This window comes from Rhineura floridana, chromosome 1 (genome assembly GCF_030035675.1).
Source record: "Rhineura floridana isolate rRhiFlo1 chromosome 1, rRhiFlo1.hap2, whole genome shotgun sequence".
Taxonomy (NCBI): domain Eukaryota; kingdom Metazoa; phylum Chordata; class Lepidosauria; order Squamata; family Rhineuridae; genus Rhineura; species Rhineura floridana.
The window spans coordinates 314,091,704-314,114,635 of NC_084480.1; the positions used below are offsets into that span (position 1 = coordinate 314,091,704).

The 22,932-nt window shown below is 39.9% G+C and overlaps 1 protein-coding gene across 3 annotated transcripts in view; it reads right to left on the reverse strand.

Moving 5' to 3' along the window:
* Positions 1-22,932, reverse strand: part of TRAPPC9 (trafficking protein particle complex subunit 9) — a 505,665-nt gene that overhangs the window by 469,774 nt on the left and 12,959 nt on the right. For all 3 annotated transcript variants that reach the window (XM_061607026.1, XM_061607027.1, XM_061607028.1), the window contains 5 exons: positions 11,179-11,324; positions 9,899-10,027; positions 7,189-7,215; positions 6,352-6,473; positions 1,211-1,336 (listed from right to left, as the gene is read on the reverse strand). In XM_061607026.1, coding sequence (XP_061463010.1) covers positions 1,211-1,336; positions 6,352-6,473; positions 7,189-7,215; positions 9,899-10,027; positions 11,179-11,324 — 550 coding nt within the window. The remainder of the gene's footprint in view (positions 1-1,210; positions 1,337-6,351; positions 6,474-7,188; positions 7,216-9,898; positions 10,028-11,178; positions 11,325-22,932) is intronic.

The window sequence follows — 22,932 nt, forward strand, 5'->3', positions numbered from 1 at the left end:
GGGTAGCAGCAGAATGGCATGGGAGGGTATTTTCAATTTAACATTACAGAATGTGAAAAATTCATGCTGGCTATAGTATACAGCCACTCTCACGGCTGTATAATAAACTGATAATATATAGTATTTGGAAATATTCACTCCTTTGTTTTCTCTATAACCATTTCCCCAAAACCTATATGCAACTTCAGCCATTCCTACTGTAAGTGCTCAACTTCAGCTATCTTAAAGAAACCATCACTATTATACCCACAGCACCAAAAGAAAGCACTCAACCTCTGTGCAACCTCTGTGCATTCACTACTGCACTAATTTCTTAGTAACATTTGGAATGGGTTAAATGATTATAATATACCTTACAGAAACCATGTAATGGTACAACACAAATATAGGAGCATAAGAGGAGCCTGCTGGATCTGGCCAGTGGCCCATCTAGTCCAGCATCCTGTTCTAACAGCGGCCAACCAGATGCCTGTGAGAAGCCCATAAGCAGGACCTGAGGCAGGACCTGGCTTCTATTATGTTGTGTCAATAGCAGCATAATTGGTATGCTCCTTCCCTAGCAGTTCCAACTGGACAAAATATTTATGCTCAAGCATCTCCACTCTAAAGACCTTTTCACTGGATTCTCACTTGAACTGGTTTCATCTGCAATAGCAGTGTTTAAGTCTTGAAATATAGGGTTACAGAAATATTAAATAATGGTTCCATTTGAGTTATTATTCCAGGCTTCATAAACCGTAATTTATCAAGCTGAGAACAATTTGTCACAGCCAAGCACTCCTCCCCTCATTTACCACTTCAGTGCTTTGTCTCTGGCTTGTATTGACCCAGAGTTCCTATTACTTCCAAACCAGGGAGCTGTGGTTTAATGTCAGTTAACAAGTCAAGATGATCCTTGCTTGTTAACAGACATTAAGTGTTTCTCCCCACATATCATCCTGGCTTGTTAACTGACAATAATTCCCAGGTCAGATATAACTGGCTTAATACAAGCCAGAAACAAAGTCCTGAAGTGGCTAGTGAGGTGAGGAGAGGAGCAAGGAGTGCTCAGCCCTCATGCTCATTTCCAGATTCATAAACCATGGTTTATTAAGTCTGGAATAATTGTCTGTACCCGGTCATTGTATTGTAATCTAAAGGGAAAAAACCAAACAATTTTTAAAAACACAGGTAAATTACTTCTTAGTTGATAGAATAGGAGTATTCTCACCTGACGAAGATTAATATAAACCGCATTCTGCAGGAATTCAGAAGCTTCCATGCTTCTTTTCTGTATTGCCAGAACTCTCACAGCCTTCACACATGCTTCCAACTCAATCACTCCAGCATTCTTGTACTACAAAACAAGAACACATAATGAACTGAAATAACATTAAATTATGTGCCACTACACTATATCAAAAATAAACACAGGAATACTGAGTCTAATACCGAGTCAGACTATTGGTCCATCTACCTCACTATTGTCTACACTGACTGGCAGCAGCTCTCCTGGATTTCAGGCAGGAGACATTTCCAGCCCTACCTGGAGATGGTGGGGATTGAACCTCGGACCTTTTGCATGCAAAGCAGAGGCTACAGCCCTTCCACACCTGGAGCCAAAAATTAAGGACACAATATACAAAATCAACTTTAGTACTTTAGTGTATACTTTAATGGGAGCTGGACAGCAATGAAAAGTGGCCTTTACTCAGGCTGTACTTTTGAGTTTATGGATACAAAATAAGGAACTAAAAAGCAGAAAGACCAGCCACCTGCTTAAACGATCAATAGCATTTTATTAGGTTCATTTGTATTCACCCATAAAATATCAATAATATTCTAATATCCAGCAGAATAATATTTATTTTATTTATTTATTAGATGTATTAGTCGCCCATCTGGCTGGTTGTCCAGCCACTCTGGGCGACATACAGAATATAAAAACATACAAATACATTAAAACATTAAAATCTCAACAATATAAAAAACCTAACCCACCCCAAAAGCCTGTCTGAAGAGCCAGGTCTTCAAGGCTTGGGATGGCAATCAAAAAGCTTTTGTTATACACTACTCCACTTTGTGGCCTAGTACTCTGAAATGTACTTTTATAATATCAGTGTTCAGATTACTTGACTACATTAGAGCCAGCATGGGGTTAGAGCCAGCATGGGGTAACTGTTAAATCCCCCTCAGATATGAAGCTTACTGGGTGACTTTGGGTCAGTCACTATTTTTCAGCCTAACATGTATCAGACAATTGCTGTGAGGATAAGGTATGGGAAAGCCCTGAGATACTCAGAAGGGCAGGACATAAATATAATAATTAGTTAATGAAAAATAATTTCCCCCCATCAATTTCAAAACTGCACAATATGGTGTAAAAATGTCAAGAATAAGTAGATCCCACCCAATATTAGCACTATGCAACTCACTACACACATCTGGCTTGTATGGACAATTAAATCTAAGCTTAATAAGCCAAGATATGATAAAGACTTTTTGTTTATGAAGGCAGAGCCTTCATACGAGTGAGGGAACAAGCCAGGAATTGGAACTACCATATCCAATTTCACCCAAACTGGGAAACTATGGTTAACAACTTCAAAACAAGCCACCTCAGGATATGAAGCCACCTCAGCAAAACAATTGGAGACAGAGGAAATATCTCCCAGGGGTTGTTCTGAGTTCACAAATTCAGCAGATCCAACTCTGGAGTTGCAAAGTGTGGACTTGAGACTGCAACACAATGATGTATAATTCCTTCAAAGGCCTTTTCAGTTAAAATAAAACACACTGATTGTATTCAGAAACAATACTAGACCATAGTTTTATCATTACATTAATGAACTTTAAGTGCTCCCCTCCTCCCTTCTCTGGCACATTCTCAAAGAAGGGATAAGTCACTTTTGCTTCCATTTTTAGTTATGTCCAAACTCTAAAATACAGATAGTCTTAACTATGGTTTATTGATGGGTGGTGAATTGGATCCAGCCAGAGGCCTGGAAACAGAAGTGGGCAACCCAGCACAGGCTTCTTTGACAGATGAGCAGGGCTGTTCACCTATCAATCAACTGACTTCCTTTGATGTTACATGATTCAAAGTTCAAGCCATGGCTGCAAACAAACATTCCTCCTTTGCAGCCACAGCTCTTCTTTTGTATCCCTGACTTGAATTCAAGTGACAGCTGCAAAGGGAAAATCTCTCCTTGAACTTTTCCAAGCCTGACATCATATAATAATAATAATAATAATAATAATAATAAAATTTTATTTATGAGTCGCCTATCTGGCCGAATTAACGGCCACTCTAGGCGATGTACATTAAAACAATAAAATACAATATACAATCAGTAAGACCATCAATCATCTAAGCACCACTCTACCAATTAATAACACATTAATAACTAACCCGCCCCAGAGATCCCATAAGCCTGCCTGAATAGCCAGGTTTTCAGGGCCCGGCGGAAACCTATTAGGGAGGGGGCATGGCGAAGATCGAAAGGAAGGGAATTCCAGAGGGTGGGGGCCACAATCGAAAATGCCCTCTCTCTGGTCCGCACCAGTCTCGCTGTTTTAACTGGTGGGACCGAGAGAAGGTCTTGTGTGGCTGATCTCGTCAGGCGGCATAATTGGTGATGCTGGAGGCGCTCCTTCAGATAAACTGGGCCGAAACCGTATAGGGCTTTAAAGGTCAACACCAACACCTTGAATTGGGCCTGGTAAATAACTGGTAGCCAGTGTAGATCTACTAACACCGGAGTAATATGATCACGGCGACGGCTATTCATGAGCAACCGAGCCGCCGCATTCTGTATCAGTTGTAATTTCCGGACCGTTTTCAAGGGTAGCCCCACGTAGAGCGCACTGCAGTAGTCTAAGCGAGAGGAGACCAGAGCATGTATCACCCGTGGGAGCAGATGGGCTGGAAGGTAGGGTTGTAGCCTTCGTATCAGACGTAATTGATACCAGGCTGCCCGGCTCACAGCCGAAATCTGAGCCTCCATAGACAGCTGAGAGTCAAGAATGACCCCAAGGCTACGGACCTGGTCTTTCAGGGGCAAACTTACCCCATTGAACACCAGGTCTATATCTCCCAATCTTCCCTTGTCGCCCACTAGCAACACTTTGGTCTTGTCGGGGTTCAGCTTCAGCCTATTCCTTCCCATCCATTCACTTACGGAGTCCAGGCACTTGGACAGCGGCTTTACATAGATGTTGAATAGCATGGGGGAGAGGATAGAACCCTGTGGCACTCCACAAGAGAGAGGCCAAGGGTCTGAAACCTCATCCCCCAATGCTATCCGCTGGCGCCTGTCTGAGAGATAGGAACGGAGCCACCGTAAAACAGTGGCCCCTATTCCTAATCCCTCCAGGCGACCTAAAAGTATACCATGGTCGATGGTATCGAAAGCCGCTGAGAGGTCCAGGAGGACGAGGAGGGTATATTCTCCCCTATCCAACGCCCTCCTCCTATCATCCACCAGGGCGACCAAGGCTGTTTCAGTTCCATGTCCAGTCCTGAAGCCCGATTGGAATGGATCTAAATAATCTGCTTCATCCAAGTGTGTCTGTAACTGTTTGGCCACCACTCGCTCAACCACCTTGCCCAAGAATGGTAAATTAGAGACTGGGCAAAAGTTATTCAACTCTTGGGGATCCAAGGAGGACTTTTTCAAGATAGGTTTTATTACTGCCTCCTTGAGGGCTAGTGGCATTGCACCCTCTTCCAAGGATGTATTTACCATTGCCTTGATCCCTTCACTCAGTTTCTCTTTGCAGCTCATAATGAGCCACGAGGGGCAAGGGCCCAATAGACAGGTGGTTGGCTTCACAGTAGAGAGCACCTTGTCCACTTCCTCAGAGGGAAGAGGCTGAAACCGCTCCCACCGGACCGGAATGCAACTGGCCGACTCTGGCTCACTTCCTGTATCCACAACGTACGGAATCATGTTCTTCAGGCGTTTGATTTTATCGGCAAAGTGTGTAGCAAACATGTCACAGGAGGCTTTAGAATGCTCCATGGGTTTCTGAGCAACTGGACCGACCAGGCTTCGGACCACTTGGAACAACCTCCTGAGACAGCACTCTGCGGATGCAATAGAGGCAGCAAAAAAATCCCTTTTTATTGCCTTTGTTGCCACCTGGTAGGCAGCTATTGCTGCTCTAACCAGTGTCCGATCGTCTTCAGAGCACGATTTCCGCCATCGGCGCTCTCGTCGTCTCACCTCCTGTCTCAGACCCCGCAACCGTGGTGTATACCAGGGTGCTATCTGAGCTCTATTCAGGGGGAGAGGGCGTTTCGGAGCCACCCGGTCTATTGCCTTAGTGATCTCCCTGTTCCATTACATCACCAAGGTTTCGACCGGGCGGCCTTCAGCCGGCTCCAGATCTCCCAGCTCATTCAGGAATCCTTTAGGATCCATCAGGCGTCTGGGGCGGACCATCCTAATAGGTCCTTGTCCCCTGCGGAGGGTGTGTGGCATTGAGAGGTCTATATTCACCAGATAGTGATCTGACCATGACACGGGTTTGGAAAAAACAACCCCCGTTTTCAGAACACTTCCCTCCCCTCCTGAGACAAACACAAGGTCAAGAGCATGACCGGCTACATGGGATAAGGCCTAGTAAATATGTGCATAGTTTTCCCCAAACCACCTAGCAAGCCAACTTCCAAGGCCTGGAGAACCTAATTGCAGCCCTGGGCTCCTGCTGGGGGGAAGCGCAGGATATAAATCAAATAACAAACAAATAAATAAAAATTAGGCCCTCAGGCAGGAGGTTCCCCACAACAGGTTTACTAAAACAAGCCAGTAAAGTACACCACAGTCTGAAGTTAGCATGTTTCCCTAAACCACAGTTAAGACTACCAACAATTTGTCCAGGTCCAGGCACAACATTAAATCATGGTTAGTTAACAAAGAGAAGCAAAAGCTTTCACTCTGCTTCTCACAACCACGCTGGAAAATGGGGGGGGGGGAGCTGACAAATCCAAGGTATCATCGAGCAATTATAAACCATAATTGGTTGTTACATCCGAATGTAGCCAAACCCTCTAAATGTAAACATCTGTTTGCCTTTGCATGGCACAAAAGCCTAGAATTCTACCCTAAAATTACAATTTTAAAGTGGAAAAACCCCTTTTCTAGCCAATTTCAGCAACCACATATATAGGTGTTGGTTTATATAATTAGCACCTCCATAGAATCACCAAAATATGGGAGAATCACCACTGTCTTATAAGCCCACTAGAAGTCCTGCACGCTCTTATAGGAAATCCTGTGACCACTGGCATAGATATAATTTGAAATAAAGTTAATTCGAATGGCTTTATTTCATGCATCAAAAATTCTCACGATGTAGCAACATTACCTTGCTATAGTAGGAAATGGCCTCTTTGTATTTATCTATGATGTCTTCAGGGCTAAGACAATTCTTAGCCCGTCCTATTTCAGTACTTGTATCTGCATTAATGCCGTTTGAAGTAAGGGCCCCTGCATTGGAAGGAAACAGGAAAATTCAAATCAGAATTGCTGCAAGTTAATGATACCAATGTTAGAGTAAAACCGACCAAAAAATTGTTTCAGGAATGCCTTTCTAGACCAAGAATCTCTGTCAATAGTAAGTTTTATCAAGGAGCAAAGCTAAAATTTTAAAAAAAATCAGAGTGCAGACAAAAATGAAGAATAATGGAAATAACACACAACAATTTCCCAGTTTACTAATTAATTCTTTTTTTAAAAAGTTTTTTCAAAAAGGTGGAAAGTTTGTCTTATTTTGATGATATTAGCATACAGAAATGCTGTATTATGTTATCTACATGTTGAAGCAACAACACCACTAAAAAGTTGTGAAGGATCTTCTTATAAACAAGGAAATGTATTGCCCTTAACAGAAGAAAATGCTACTAAATGATACTCAACATTTTACATGAATTTGCCTGTTTTCCAACAGGAAATAAAAAAAGGACTAAACTTAAAGGATAAAGTTTGAAGAAATGCCAAATTATTTGAGAGGATATGGGAGGGGGAACTCTAACTGGGAATCACCTTCTCAAATACTGGGTCCACAGTATGTCAAGATTATATGAGGTGGAAACTGAGACAACTATTTTTTTTTTAAATGACAGGAACAACATATAGGCGCTAGAAAACAGTTTACACAAATAAAACCATTTACTGGCACAAGACATTAATAAAGACAGTATACCTGGATCAATAAGAACTTCTTGTGCCCCTGAGGGAAAATCAAAGTGACAATATTAACCTTCTGCATTGCCAAAACAAATCAAGCTATTAAATATATTTTACAATATGCCAATTGGCTGCAGAATTCTTAGAAAAATTACTAACACTGAAACATGATATGGATGGAATATATAGTTGTCACGTGGTTATGGTCAATTTTCTTATCCTATACCTTTTACAGCCTTACAGATGACTCAGCACAAGCTACTAAGTCAGGCGTTCAGTCCATCTAGTTCAGGATTGTCTATCTACACCAGGATTGTCTAGCCTATGGCTCAACTCCCATTACCCTGACTACTGACCAAGATGGATGGGGCTGATGAGAGTTGGGAGTCCAACAACATCTGAAGAGCCACAGAATTGCCACCTCTGATCTATGCTTACTGGCAGCAGCTCTCAGGGTTTGAAACAAAAGTCTTTCCTAGGTCTACCTGGAGATACCAGGGGACTGAACCTGGGATCTTTTGTATGCAAAGGTTGTGCCCTACTTAGCTATGTTCTTTTTTCCTAAAGAAGAAGGCATGTATATTCTTCTGAAATTTTAAGAGCTACTTCTCATTAAGACTACAAGATGACAGAGGCTGTAACACAGTAGCTAAGGCTTCAATCTTAATCATGTCTACTTAAAAGTCCAATGTAATTCAGTTGGGCTTACTCCCAGATGAATGGTTAGGATTGCATCCTAAAACGCTGAACTCTGAATCAGGAAGTCCCCAGACTGAATGTTAACTCTGCCATCAACTCATTGGGTGGCCTTAACGAAGCTACTCCCTCTCAGTCTCACCTCAAATAGCTTCACTTCCAAACCTACTCTTACAGGGTTGCTGAAATCCTTAAAAGATAATGTACATAAAGGATGCTGAACACTCTAAGGTGCTCTAAAAAGTTTATCATCATCAAGAAAAAAGAAACCAAGCCACATGTGTACCCATGTGCTGTCTTCTATTTAAGACAGAGCAGTGGCAAGCCAGCTGCTCACACTTCTTGAAAGATGCTTGTCATGTGAGGCTGCACCCAAAGCCTTCTCCCTGTTCTGCCTCAAGGGGAAATGGCCACCCATATAGCCTAACACAGTCCTTTACTCAGGCCTACAGATACAAGGAAGACAGAGACAAGATTCAACATCTGCTCATCTTCTTTGTGATGTCAGGGGTGGGGGGAGAAGATTGGCTCAAGAACCTCTCTCTAACTCTGCTTCCTTTGTGCTCCAGCATTCAGAGTGACAGCAGTCTAAATGTTAAGATCAGGAAGAGAGCAGAAGGCAATCAGAAAATTATTGGTCCCACAATAATCATTTGTAGTGTTGCCTTATAAATAAAATAAAAACTAACCATGAGACTGCAAAATGAAAACATCATCCCTCCCACAAAGCATAAGATACAAGAAATGCAAGAAGACGGGTAGCATATATATTCTAATTTAACCCTAACATTAGTTTTAAGTCACTGTTGCTCCTAGTCAGGCTACTCCTGTGCACATTATTCAGGAAAGACTCACTGAGATCAATGAGACTTACTGCCAAGTAGGTGCGCATAAGATTGTCACCATCTTCTATGCTATCTTCCAAACTATTAAAAGCTTTGAAATGCTAACAAAGGAAACCATATTAATACTTAACAGGAATTTACGTTTATTTTAAATAGATACTGACTAAAAGGGCATTCTCTGTAATTTTGATAATAAAAATACAGTAGAAGTCACAAAGTTAGTCCTTGGCTATTAAGCCATTTCTGAGTCCATTTCAACATGGTTTTTACTGTTAAGGTCCAAGACTTAGACTAAGATACTGGAAGGGCTAAAGTGTCAGAGGTGTTTTTGGTGGGAACATCAGAGAGCCTTTTTAGACATTGCACAAAGATTTTGGAATCCCCTTCCCCAGGGAAGTTCACCTGTCCACTCCTTTTGATGACATTCCTCTGAGACATGAAAACTTTTTTTCAGCTAGCTTTCAGCCCATCGGATATTTCTGCAGCTTGTATACATAGTTAGCATTCTTTTTCATTTTAGTGCTCTTTATCTCTTTGGTGTGAGATCTTTATAGTGTATTTTTAATCCATATTTTCAGGGCTTTTTGTTATTAGCCTTGAACTATATTATGTTGGAAAGAATATAAATAGTAATAAATTCTTTTTGAAGCTAACTGTTTGAGTCTGAAATGTGGTTGTGCAAGTGTCATGGGCAATTACTGTATGCCTGTGACATCACTGTTGAACCAATATTAAGTCTGCAAAATACAGATTCACACGAGAACAGAAAATGATTAATCTTAAAGATGCTTGTTAGTTTCCCTCCCTCATTAACCCAGGAAGTCCCAATCCTTTTAGTTGAGGCTTCCTGCTAAGGTGAAACTAAAAGGTACATCTCTACTGTTGCTTTGAGACTAGAGGATTTCATGTGCTGTGGAGCTGTCTGCTTTCTGGCTACTTGCTCTTCTTCTCATGTGGATGGTACATCATCCAACCTTTCATTAACCCACACACACACAGAATATTGTATTAATGAGAAATTCGGATGTGCAGGACTATTCTGCAGGGCTAAAAATGCAGCATGGGCACACTTTGAACAGACTTTCTGTTTATGCCCAGGTGAAATACTAGAGCCTGCCAAATACTTAATTACAGAACATACTAAGGAGAAAACTCTCCACACACACAAAAAAATCTATTGCTTACCTGGTCTGTGCCTGTTTCCTGTCTCTGCAGGAAGTGAATTTCCTTGTGCCCTTCGAGCACCAACTTTACCACCTGTGCCTCCAGGATAGTGATAAATAACAGAGGCCGAACATAATCCTTCAAGAGCAGCTACAGATAAAACACAGTATTTTAAGTGACAGCAATGTCACAAGCCTACTCACATCATTTCAAATGTACAAGGCATATAAGCAGGGATTGAGGCTGGCCCAGACCAACAGAATGCCGAAGCACTGCCAAAGCAGTCTTAAAATCCACAATCCCTTTCATGGGCAAGGAGCAGGAAACATCAAGTAAAGATTTTAATCCTACAAGCATCTACTCTGAATACAGAAAAGAACCAACAATGTGCCTAGAAAAGCTAAGTGAAGGGAGCAGTTAAAGTAAATTCAGAGTAATCATGACAAAGATTATCACACTAAACAACACTCACAGGTTCAGTTGCCATCTCGTCCCAGGAAAACAAGGCTAGAGGTTAAGTTTCAATGTACTGTGTCATAATGCCATATGCCAAAGACCCCAAAGAGCACCAAATTATCTATACACTCAAAACAAAGAAGTAGAACTACAATACCTAAACAACTGGGAAGTACACCTGCTATTCCCTGCAATATTTCCCATTCTCCTTCATATGCACTACAGCATCCAGCCTAGAGTGCACCCTGCAGATCACAATTTATTATAAATGTTAAGGTCACACCTATTTTATTAAGACTTAAAACATAAATCATTTTCCCTTTATGTTGTAGTAAGTAAATAATTCAAAGGCAGGTGGAACTGTGAGTGATATCCATCTAAATCATACTCAACAGTATGCCCATTGATTTTAATGCAAGAAAAGAAAGTGGCTAGCATCTAAAACCAGAAATGTGAGAGGGAGAAACCAGGATGCTAGAAAAAACATGTTTTATTCGTAATCCAAACCCGAAGCATTTCAGCCTTGTATATTTAGTCTTTCATCAGTGGAGTAAATGCTGATGTACAATATCTTCCAATATTCCAATGAACGCCTCGAGGCATTTGTATTGGTGAAAGCAGTTTTGCTCATTGGAAGATATTGTACATCAGCCTTTACTCCCCTGATGAAAGACTAAATATACAAGGCTGAAATGCGTCGGGTTTGGATTACGAATAAAACATATTTTTCTAGCATCCTGGTTTCTCCTTCTCACATTTCCCATTGATTTTAATGAACATACAATTTAGTCAGATTGCACCCTGAGACACAAAACTTTCCAGAAATAGTTATATTTTATTCCTACCTCCAAGCCATAAAAAGTCATTTACAGAACGGAGAAGTTCCACAGCCATGTGGAAGTGTACAAGGGAATCTTGTAACATTCCAGCTTGCAGACACAGATCACCAACATGCTTCCGCATACGACCCTGGCAACGCTTCTTATAATGTCTAGAACACAAAATATATGGCACTAAATTAGTTTCATTTATCTCATTATGCCAGAAGGGAGTGGGTTTATTTGTTTTAACATTTCAGTTTACCCATCACTGACAGGTGTTTTCTTTTAATCGCTTTATAATTTCAACAAGCCTTCTAAAATATTTACCCCAGTTAGTATCTGTTTAGGATATGAATTAATTTTATGTATGTACGATTTTTGTTTTAAATTGTTTTTATATTTATAATTATTTTAATTGTTTTTATATATGCAATTGTTTTAACTGTTTTTAGATATGTAACTATTTTAAATTTTATTATAACTTGCTTCAAGTTTCCTTATTGGAAGTGTGTCATAAATGAAATAAATAACTAAATGCATTTATGTTAGCTGCCCTGTGCTCCTGCAGGATATAATGGCAGGATATAAAATTGATGAAATACATAAATAGTCATTGCTGGTAGACATGTTCCAGGTATCAGTGTACTCAATGTAAAGGGTTAAACAAAAACAGACAGCCACTGTGAGAAAAAAATGAAACCGTACTTTTGGAAGCAAACCCAAACCCTGTATATGTAATCAATGCAACCTATCTCAAGTGGTGGAACCAAAGGACCTATATGCTGCTTCTTATCCATGGACCTCTGTTCTTGCTGCCTGTCCCATTCACTCTCTTTTTTTAAACGCCACTAGCTTACTGACATCATGGTAGGGCTTGGCAAACTAAGGTATCCTGCTAGGGATAGTCAGCTACGTGCTGAAGATAATTCAGAGAGGCCTTAACATAGAATTCCAAGATCAGTGAAGTACCCTTGTTAAATTAAAACCATGTATCTATTTCCTAGACTTCATGGAAGCCATGCATGGGCTCTTGAATGACAGCCTCTAAGTACAAATTAGTTTAAGTTTTAGAATCTTTTGACAGAGGCAGATGACACTTGTTACTTAGTTATTTTATACAATGCAAAAACATAATCATTTCTGATTTGTGGTATTATCATGTTATAGACTTAATGCAGCAAAAGCAGAGGTTTATTATGTCTTAACTTAGCTTCAAGGCTAAAGGGGAAATGTAAGACTATTATATATGGAGGAAATGGAATTTTAAAATGGCAAGATATTTGAGAATCAATCTCTCTCACGATTTTAAAGTATTAATAGACATCAACTAGGACGTTATTTCTTAAAAATTAAATCTCTCACTGAAGAGACTTGACCATATGTTTTTTACGAACTTTTCTTATTTATATTTTTCTTTAATTTTAATGAAATGACCATCTTTATTTTAAATTCTTGTGGAATGGCAAAAGACAAACCAACTAAGTCTGAAATCTTGCAAGCCTGCACAAAGAAGATATGCCTAATACATGGTCAATTAAGTGGGATTTCCTCAACATATGACTCCAGAGAATACTCAGAAACTGATGCATACAGAACAGCAGTGAAACAATTCAAATATTTGCTTCAAGACCAATCTAGTTTGTGCATCCAAAATAGTTCTAGTATTACAGCCCAAATCTCAGTACAAGATTTTAGGCAAAACATTTCATGAATCCTCTGCTGCAGTTGAAGAGATGGAGACTCATGTTTTAAAACATTAGTAAATAAAACATAAAGAATTTAAGTATCAGCTAAAATGAATACATTTGATGAGATACGAAGGAGAAGTAATGCAAAAGGAACTTTTTAAAAATTGTTTCAGTGCATTAGGAAAGGAAGTGCAAAGGACAATAGTATTATGAAAACATTCAAGAGAACTTTATTGCCAGATGTTGCCGTATGCACCTTAAAAAAGATGATGCCCCTGTAGTATTTGTACTCAATTCCCAAATATGTGAAATAAAAACAGGAAAATAGTCAAATGTTTGATACCAATTTTACTAAGTTTTTTTTTAAAAAAAGAGGGTGTCCTTTGCAGCGTACCCAGTTGTGTGGAATTCTTGCCGTGGAAAACCAAATGCCCAACTGTACAAAATGTCGTAGACTTTAAAAAACAAAAAAGCAGAAAGAAAAAAAGTGTTTCTTTTATAATTAAGGAGGTAAAAGTATTTTTTATGGATTGTTCATAATTCTGGCTTGTGTGGATTTCTCTCTGTTTCTCAGGCTGTATATTTTGAGCATTAAGACAAATCACCTTGGGTCTCCAAAAGAGCATGCAATTTTTTTTAATAAATGTTAGTATTTGGATGATACATTTGGCACCCAAAGTCTTCCCATCTGGCCTCTTGCCAGATTATCATAGCCCCTGTCTGATAATACCCACCACCCACACACTCTATTATTAACTTCATTCATTTTCTTCCAAGCTGAGACACAGGCAAAGCACCTCTTATTGAATTAATTACATGCTATAGAATCTACAAACAGGAAGGAATGTTCAGATCTGCTCCAACATTTCTGGAGCACTCAGTGATGATCACCAGCACTTCAAAAATATCAGAACTCTCCTTCCCACTTCCATACTTCCAATGTTTCCCAAGTTTCTCCCTTCTGTTTGTGCAATGCTCGGTGAAAAGGAGAGTTGCCTGTAGCCAGCAACACTGGAAGCCCAAACAACCAGCCCCTCATTTGCTACTGCTCAGAAGCATCAGCTGAACAGGAGAGAAGAGACTGTGGAGTTTTATCCACCTCCACTGGAAGGGGGAGGGTGTGCGCATGTGTGAAATGTGGGCAGTTACTCGCTTTGGGGCATACCCACTCCAGCATGTGGAAAGGTTCTGCTACGAGACAAATGTGCCCTCAGGCTGAAATAGGTCTTACAAACTGACCTCTTACAGATTGACATGTGTGAGTGCTCCCACATACCACTTTCAAAAAGCAAAGCAACTTCAAGGGGAGGACCAGCAGAGGGCTTTCTTAACCCTTTCCCTTGCCTTTTTTCTGTTCAAACTCCACTCCTCCCCCAGCAGATGAGTGCCTACAAGGAAGGAAGCAGTGCGGGACATAATGGAAAAAATGGTGAGAGAAAAGATTGAGCACCCCTGCTGCCACTCATTCACTCTAACCGCCCCCGCCCTTCAATGCTGCTTTACTCTTTAGAAAATGGTGCCTAGGTCCAATTTCAGGTAATGTATAGTTAGGGCCAACCTAACCCCTCCCCAATGGAAGCTGCAACCATGAGACGTAGGCTCATGTTTTAAAATAAAACATTAGTAAATAAAACATAAAGAATTTATGTTTATCCCAAATACACTTCAAGTGTCTACTCCCTTATGCATGATAGGCAGTAGTGTAATAGCTAATTCAGAAGTGCAGGGTCCCTTCATGATAGTCATGTCACATCCCTTCACAACCATGCTCCCAAGGACTCACTATTTCTTCTGCAATTAATAGAATTATAGAACAAGAGTGAAACTGCTGTGTGCGTATGTAGGCTTCCCCCTGCTCAATCTCTCTCTGGCATGAAGTCAAGTGTGGAACTAGTGTGGAAGTGCGGAACACTTCTGACATGAAGCCAAGTATGGAACTAGGATTTGGGAGGCCAAGGTACTTTGCCACGAAGCTCACTTCTCACTTATCCTAGGAACCCATCAGCATAATAAAAGGGGAACTGTGTGTTAGCTACTGAGAAAACTGACTGACTTGCCTCCTTTCACTGAGTGGCTGCAATCACTACAAAAGAACAAGGAAAAGCATGCTGTTAGCCAAGTGAGAGAACACTCCCCTTTCTTGCCGATTGGCTTGGACATAGGGACCCTACTGGGATCCTGCTCCCAAAAAAGTAAGGAGTCTACAACACCAACACCACCTGCAACCTTGGGCAACTACACCCACAAAGACAGGGAACAAGCAGAGTACCTTCTGCTTTTATCACTAGGAAAGCTGTTTGCCTAGGTCTTGGATATAAGTCAACAAGGTGAGCCAGTGTTGCTGACCCTTCAGTACTTGGTCAATTCAAAATATGCCCCTTGTCAAAAATCATTGTCAGTCGGGGATTTAGAATAATGAGGCTAGGTAGCAAATCTTCCATTATAACCCTAAACTCCCAAGCTTTCATTAAAACAAAACAAAACAAAAATTGCTACTGTTCATGTTTATGGAGGAGTAACCAAAGTTAGTTACAGTATAACTTGGTGGCCTCCGTGGGACTGGAGGAGAAGACTTTAGACATCTCCTCGAAATGCAAGGAATGTGTCCTGGCAATTAAATGCACCTGGGGCATAGAGTTAACAATATATAACCTATTCAGGGAAACTACTTTGAATATGAAACTTTTGATGTGAATGTAATGCAGACAAGAATGTATCAGAGTATTTTTTTTTCTTGTTAGCCACGGGCCTTGAACAATCAAGTCTCATGGAAAGAAATTCAATAAAATGTTAGCAATGGAAAAGTTATTGATAAATTACCACTATCTACAGCCTGGATTCAAGAGAATTTTATACAGTATTAATTATGTGCTGCAAAATATACAACCTGGCTCTGGCCACCAATTCAGTGTTGCACAGAGCTATGGCTTATACAACAAAACCTGCCATAGTGCAAGGCAGTTATTTTTAGCCTTTTCAGGGCTAGAACCCACCTTTAGCCACAACCTGCAACACAGAATCTGTTTTTTAAACATGTGTCCATATTTCCTTGGCTTGCCTCATAGAACTAGCAGACAAGTATTGTGCTCTTCTGGAAGGTGCCTATTGGAACCCTTGATGAGTTCTTTCTTCTGAAGCAGAAAAAAAGGTTGCTCCTTGGCACAGCTGGGTTTTAGATCAAGATATATGCCAGCAACTTCAGGTTCAAATCCCCAGCATCTCCAAAGTAGATCAGGTAGTGGACCTGGGGAAGATGCTAGGAGATCTACTACCAGACAATACTGGGCGCAGTGGTCTAACGGCTTGACTAAACATTAAGTTTCATATGTTCTCCTTAACATTCTTTCTTATGCCCCGTTTTTCATCCTCTCACACCCTTAGAGAAACACTACACAAGAAAATAAAACAGTGATAGTGCACTACTAGGACCTACCCTACAACTTAACTGGTAGTCTTTTCTCACAGCTGAAGAGGATTTAAACTGAACAATCCAGATCCTTTTTAAGGCTAAATGTAAATGTACTGCCTTCAAGTCGGTTCCGACTTATGGCGACCCTATGAACAGGGTTTTCATGAGGCTGAGAGGCAGTGACTGGCCCAACCTGGTCTCCCAGGTCGTAGTCCAACATCTTAACCACTACACCACAAGGCTATCAATCTAAAAATATTTATTTAAAATTTTAATGCTGAAGCAAAAAATAATAATAATGTACTGCTCTGTAAGCAATGTGGTATGCTCACAAGAGACTGGATTCCTTGACTGCTGCCATGTTAAGTACAATATTGCCTAACAATATTCTTTCTTCTGATCAGTTATGTAATTTGTTTTATAACTGATCTGAGGGAATAATATTGTTAGGTAATATCATCTTTGTGTGGGAACCTGTTATGTTATGAACCAGCGTGGATGTACTACAACAACAGAGGAAGAACATAAATTACACACTCACTTTACTCTGCCTCACCCCTCTCACAAATAAATTTTGCCCATATCCCTCTATTTGGGTCTTTTACAGATAAGGCAACAAAGCAACATTGGCAGCATTGCGACAATTCTCTCATTCCAAGGTTTAATGTCCTAAACTATCTCCATTTCTGATATCAAATTTGCACATTAAAAAATCAATATACTCCACATGAAAACAATAGCATTTCCAGAGTAAGTGCTAACTCTGAAACAAAAAAAACAGAGGTCCATGGTTTTACAAATATGTTCACTAGATTGCCAGTGGTTTCTATGAATTTAATTCCAGCAATTAGCATTAAAAAAAAAAGCTCCGATATACACCACAGGAGTAATATAACATATTGTTGCTTCCAAGTATTTATTTTTCTAGTATACAATAAACAACTAGCAGTTAGAAATAAAGTGTATTTGAAAAATATAAAAATAGTTGTCTGGTGCTACACATTTGAGTGAATAGTAAAAAAGGAATGAGGTACAGTTCTCTTGGAAACAGAATAAGCCATGAGAGGCCATGAGAGACCATTTTCAATGCATATTAAAGAACTTGTGGTCTATCAACTGTGTATATCATCTTGTTCCGAGTGTGTGCCTTGAGGTTTGCTACAAACGTCAAAAGCGGCCACCATATCCCTCAAAAGGTACTTTTTCTCAATATCCCTCTAAGATTGCTCTGCAGCATTAGCCATTCCATAAGCACTAGGTACCAAACCTTCTTCTACCAGCCTTCTATCATGGACAGAGAAGTGCAGCAACCATGCTGGACTATGTCCAGTTTGATTGCTGCCATGAAGAAAAAGAGCTCATAATGGGTTATTGCAGATTGTCAAGAACAATCAACAATAAACCCAAGTCTGGACTGGCAGGCATGTATGGCTGAAACTGTTCTTGTTTGAAAGTGGGTGACTCAACAGAAAGGCAGGTAATACCTCTTCAAAATGGTCCTAGGCATTTTGCCCCAGGATGCAGTATCTTCTTAATGGATTAGAGGGGATATATGGGAGTTATATCACACACACCACACTGCTGCAGTAAAATCAATTTGCTGTCAACAGTTTAATTTTTTTTTTTAACTGCATAGAGCTGGAGGCAAAAAAAACCAGCCTCACTGGCTACTAGAAACAATTATTACTGGTTGAGTCAAATTCACAGACAACTCTGGAAGTTCCACCTTTGCAAATAAATGGATGCTGGACTAAGATTGCTGGTGGGAAGAGGAATAGGAGCAGAGGAAAGGAACTACTTCCTCCCTGCATCCTACTAAACCTTATCAGCACACTTTTTACTCATTTATTCCACCTAGCAACCGAAGGGGTGGAGGAGGTGGCACTAAACTCTGGGACACTGATACCACCTCTTCCTATAATGCTATAAAAACTCTCACCATGGGTGCAGTCGGGCAATATCAAAACTTGGGTGGATCATCTCTTTGAGTCATTCCTTCAGGATGTGATGTATGGGTTATACGTATGAGGGTGTCTCTGTATGTTCTCTGAATAAAGGACAGCTTATGAAGGTGGTGACGATAAACAGACACCCTGAATGAAGGGCGACTGAAAGTAGAAGAGTGTGAGCTGAGTTTGTTATTGAAGATAGTGGTTGCCTGGTTTATTCAGTTGATGTGTAAAGTTACCAGTGGTCCATATTCTGCATGTATTCAGGGATAGCTATTTATTATTATTATTATTATTATTATTATTATCCCACCCTTCCTCCCAGTAGGAGCCCAGGGCAGCAATGAGGTGTGATATGTTGGAGGTTGATCGGTTTATATTGTTTAATGGTTGTATTGTGTGAGATAAGTCTGGAGTGCACCTAAACAAAGAGGACAGAGGGGAGGTCTTTGGAGGCACCCCCACAGTAGTGACTTCAAGCAGTGGAAAATAAACTTAAAACCATTATACCTAATTTACCAACCAAAAATGAAAAAGGAGGAAAGCTTTTTGAAAAATCTCCGATTCTTATAATCTTGGTATACTCAGTGAGTGAGTTTTGCATCCACCAACCTACTGAGTGGATAGTTGAAAACTGAGAATATAAGAAAATACAGGTGTTTTGTTGCAATCAAATGAGGTATCCTACTGGCCAAAATTTAATTAGAATGACAACTTTCATTAAATTCCTGAACAAATTAAACACACTAGGGACCTTCTCAAAATTCCATCACGTTACAGTGGAGGGAGAGCCAGACTGCTTATCCGCTTCACAAGGGCCTCAAATCCAGTTGGCTTCTCCTCTTCCTGAAGTCTTTCTATTCAAGCTAGTAGTTATAAAAACTTTGTAACTTTAAGAACTGGTGCCTAAGTTTCTTTACCACCACCCTACCCCTTCCTTTCCCTTTTGTGCCATGCAGGGACTATCTTGTTTACTATTGATTTTATGTAAGCAGCTCTGGCCTTCCTGACTGAAGAGTAAAAATGCTTTAAACAAATAACTTTAAAACCATGGTAGCATGAAGCAACTGTGGATTGTATCTAGCTCTGAGCAGACCCAGCTCTGAGCAGACACAATGAATGGACCTAAATTAGTCATGCTCATTAATTTCAATGGATCTACTCTGAGTTGGACTAATGTTGGGTACAATCCAATGTGTTGTTATGAATACCTCTCTCCTACAACCAGAGCTCAGTGGGACTGAAGGGTAAAGGAGCCTATGTATTTTTTTAAAAAAAGATTTTTTAAGTATTTTGAAGAAAATAATTTGCAGAGTAAAAAAAGAAATACTACCAAAAGAAATACAACAGCAGCAACAAAACTATATTTTCTGGATAGCCAATAAATGGGGGTGGGTGGGAAGGGGAGTTCAGCTGGCAGCCCAAGCCTGTTCAGTGACGGCACCTATATTTTCATAACTGCTGCCTACAGCTTCTAAAAGGATGAAGGCAAGCAGGAGCTTGGTAGAGGTGGTAGAAATCATTATTCTAAAGGGTGAGAAAGATGTTACTGATACTTAGGTGTAGAAAACCATGCACAAGAACACTTGTTCAGGCAGAATTCAAGACAAAAGCAGAACCACAGCCAAAAGCAGGGAATATAAAACGATGAGAATGATAGGAACAATTTACAGTTATTTTTGACCTAGTCTAAAACCATGGTTTGCTATTATGTGAATGAGCCTTATGCTTGCACAATTCCTCCCCTGAACTTCTGCTTTCATGGTAAACCACACTTTCCTGTGAGCTAACCAGAACTAGAAACCACATTTTGATCATGGTTTCTAATTCTGGTTTTCAAGGCAGCTATGTTTTTGTTGCAAAGATTAGTTTGCCCACTTTGGATGTAAATGGAAAACTACACTGTCACAAAGAAAAAGTCAAGAGCATATGAAGGGATGAGCAAGCGTGCAAGCCCAGGTTCACATCTGAAACAGACTGCACAGATGCTGCATTTTGTAACATGCACTGTACATAAGAAAAATTATGAATGCATTTCTCCATGATTGTTTCCCACACACACACACCAATTAAAATACACCAAATTACTTTCACTATACTTTTAGAGATTATTTATGGTAATCAAGGGGGTGTGTGTGTGTGTGTGTGCGTGCACACACACACGTATGTCACTCCTAAACTAGAAGGCTAGTCATTATAAATTTCACAAGCAAAAGAATATCATGCAAAATGAATAAAGATTTTCATGTTAAACGTTACAAGAAATATTTCCGCCAAAAAATTCAAGTTAAGGAGCAAGCTTTGCTACAGCTTCAATATAATTCAGGCTTTTGAAAGCTGGTAACAAGTTCCATGGCTGACAACTTCTTCAGTCTTGAAAAAGAACCAGCAAGAGCGTTATAATAACTGTATTGATTTAAGGGGGGGGGATCCCAAAAAACACACAAAGCCACTGGGCTCTGAATGTCATGACCCACCAAAGGAAATCATTGGGTTGTAAATCAACTACTAGGAGCAAACTCACTGAAATTAGTGAACCTTAGTTACGTCTATGAACTTCAATGGTCTACTCTGAGTAGGACTAGAACTGAATACCACCCATTGTTTGAACAGTACTATTAACTCTTCCCCACCCCAGCTCATGAAGGCAACTTAAAAAATAACATCACTTTCAAAGGTGTTTGCCAAAATGCCAAAAGATAAACTCCAAAAGGAGTCCAGGTGACAAAAAATCAACTGCTGTGTTAAATGAAGACACAAAAGCAATGACATATTATGCAAAATGGAGGCAAAGTAAGAAGGCAGCACACAAAAACTTGCTATTTTTAAAAATGCAATGTGATCAAAAGCCTACCTTTTGAGACCCAAAAACACACTCACAGGGCAGTACGTGAAAGGGTGGGAAAGAAACAAAGAAGGAACAAAACAAAAATTAGAAACACACACAATAATTGGGAAAAGAAAAACAGCCATGTATACACAGAAGTAGTGAAGGAAAGCACAGTTTGCTTAGTAAAAGATATTTAGAAATCACAACATTAGAATTACAGATTAGAAGAGCAAAGTAACTGTTAATTAACTATCAGCATGTTTACAGATGGGTGATGCCTTAACAAAATGTTGTGCACATGATTGTATTTGAATCAGTGTACCATTTCATCAAAACACTAAGTAGTGATGACTAAAAATGTTAGTTACAACTCAACAATTTTACATTGTAATTGAGTTTGTGTTAAATTTTGTTCTGTAGGAGTTGAGTGTGTTCAACAGCTCCAAACCTGCCTACAGTTTTTTTAAAAAAGATTTGTCAGCACACACCTTCTAGAATGAGCTATCGTATAACCTGATTTTCTTTGTATAAAAACACAAAACTATCACCTACAGAGAACTTAAGCCCACCATATTAATGACTGCCACCAAGTGTAAGAAACATTTTATACATTAGATACAAACTAACTCTCTCCACTTATAGTGACCTACCCAATACTGGATGTGTAAATTAGTTAGAAACCTCTACTGTGCTTTATCACATGTAAGTTATTAACAGTGAAATCCTAAGGATGTCTATTCACAAGTTCAGATGTGTTCAATGGGACTTACTCTCAGTGTGTATAGGATTGCAGCCTAAGAGTAATAAAGTATTAGCTGGTCATTTAGATTAGAAGCACCATGGAGGAACTAGCAGTTCCAGATAAAGATCCATCACCAGGGCTGTGGAGTCGGTACGCCAAACCTTCGACTCCGACTCCTCTATTTTTCCACTGTCCGACTCCAACTCTGACTCCACCCAAAATTGCTTCTTGTCAATCAAAATTTATTTGGAAGTCAGAGTCGGTACATTTCTACTGACTCCAACTCCGACTCCACCCAAAATTGCTCCCGACTCCGACTCCACCCAAAATTGCTCCCGACTCCGACTCCACAGCCCTGTCCATCACACTCACTTATACAGTGCAAACCATTCCCAACCATTCTATTACAAAAATAAATTTGCAATATCAGTAAACTACAGATGTTGCTATCTGCCAACATGAATTACCTGGCTAAGTAGTACTTCAGCACCATGAGTAACAGGTGGGATCCAAAAAGCTGCTTAGGCTGACACACAGGAGTTTGCAGCCACAGCAGACCAGTGGAATTTAGACTATGAATAGCTGCCCCCCTCCAGCTATACCATAATCTGTTTTTGAAACGCACGTGCATGCATAAAGAGTCTAAAGTCACTAAGAGTTCACAGAACTAGTTTCATTATTCTTTGGATTCTGGGCAATATTTTCAGTAGATGATTTCTGACACCACCAATATGAAATACAAGTCTGGAATGGGAGCGAGGGATGAGTGCTGAGCTAGGACATGTCAACTAAGTACACATGTGCTTCACAAATTAATATAGGGCTATATCCAACTAAGTCATATGCAGAGTAGAGTAGAGTAGACCCACTGAAATCAAAGGACATGACTAAGTTGCTGTCCTTAGATTTTAGTGGGTCTACTCTGAGCATGACTTATTTTGATAAAATCCATTACTTGTAGACTTTTGTCCAGGCTCCCTTGCTATTTTTTATCACAGACTGCAAATGGGCAAAGAATGACAATGACTGGGAAAGAAATAACTGCATAGAAATGTGGTGAGCCAGAATCAGGCAGCTACCCAATGGTAGGGAATGTTCCTAGATCAAAAGAGGTATACAGAACAGATAGTATTGCAAATGGCTTTAACTAACTGGTTTTA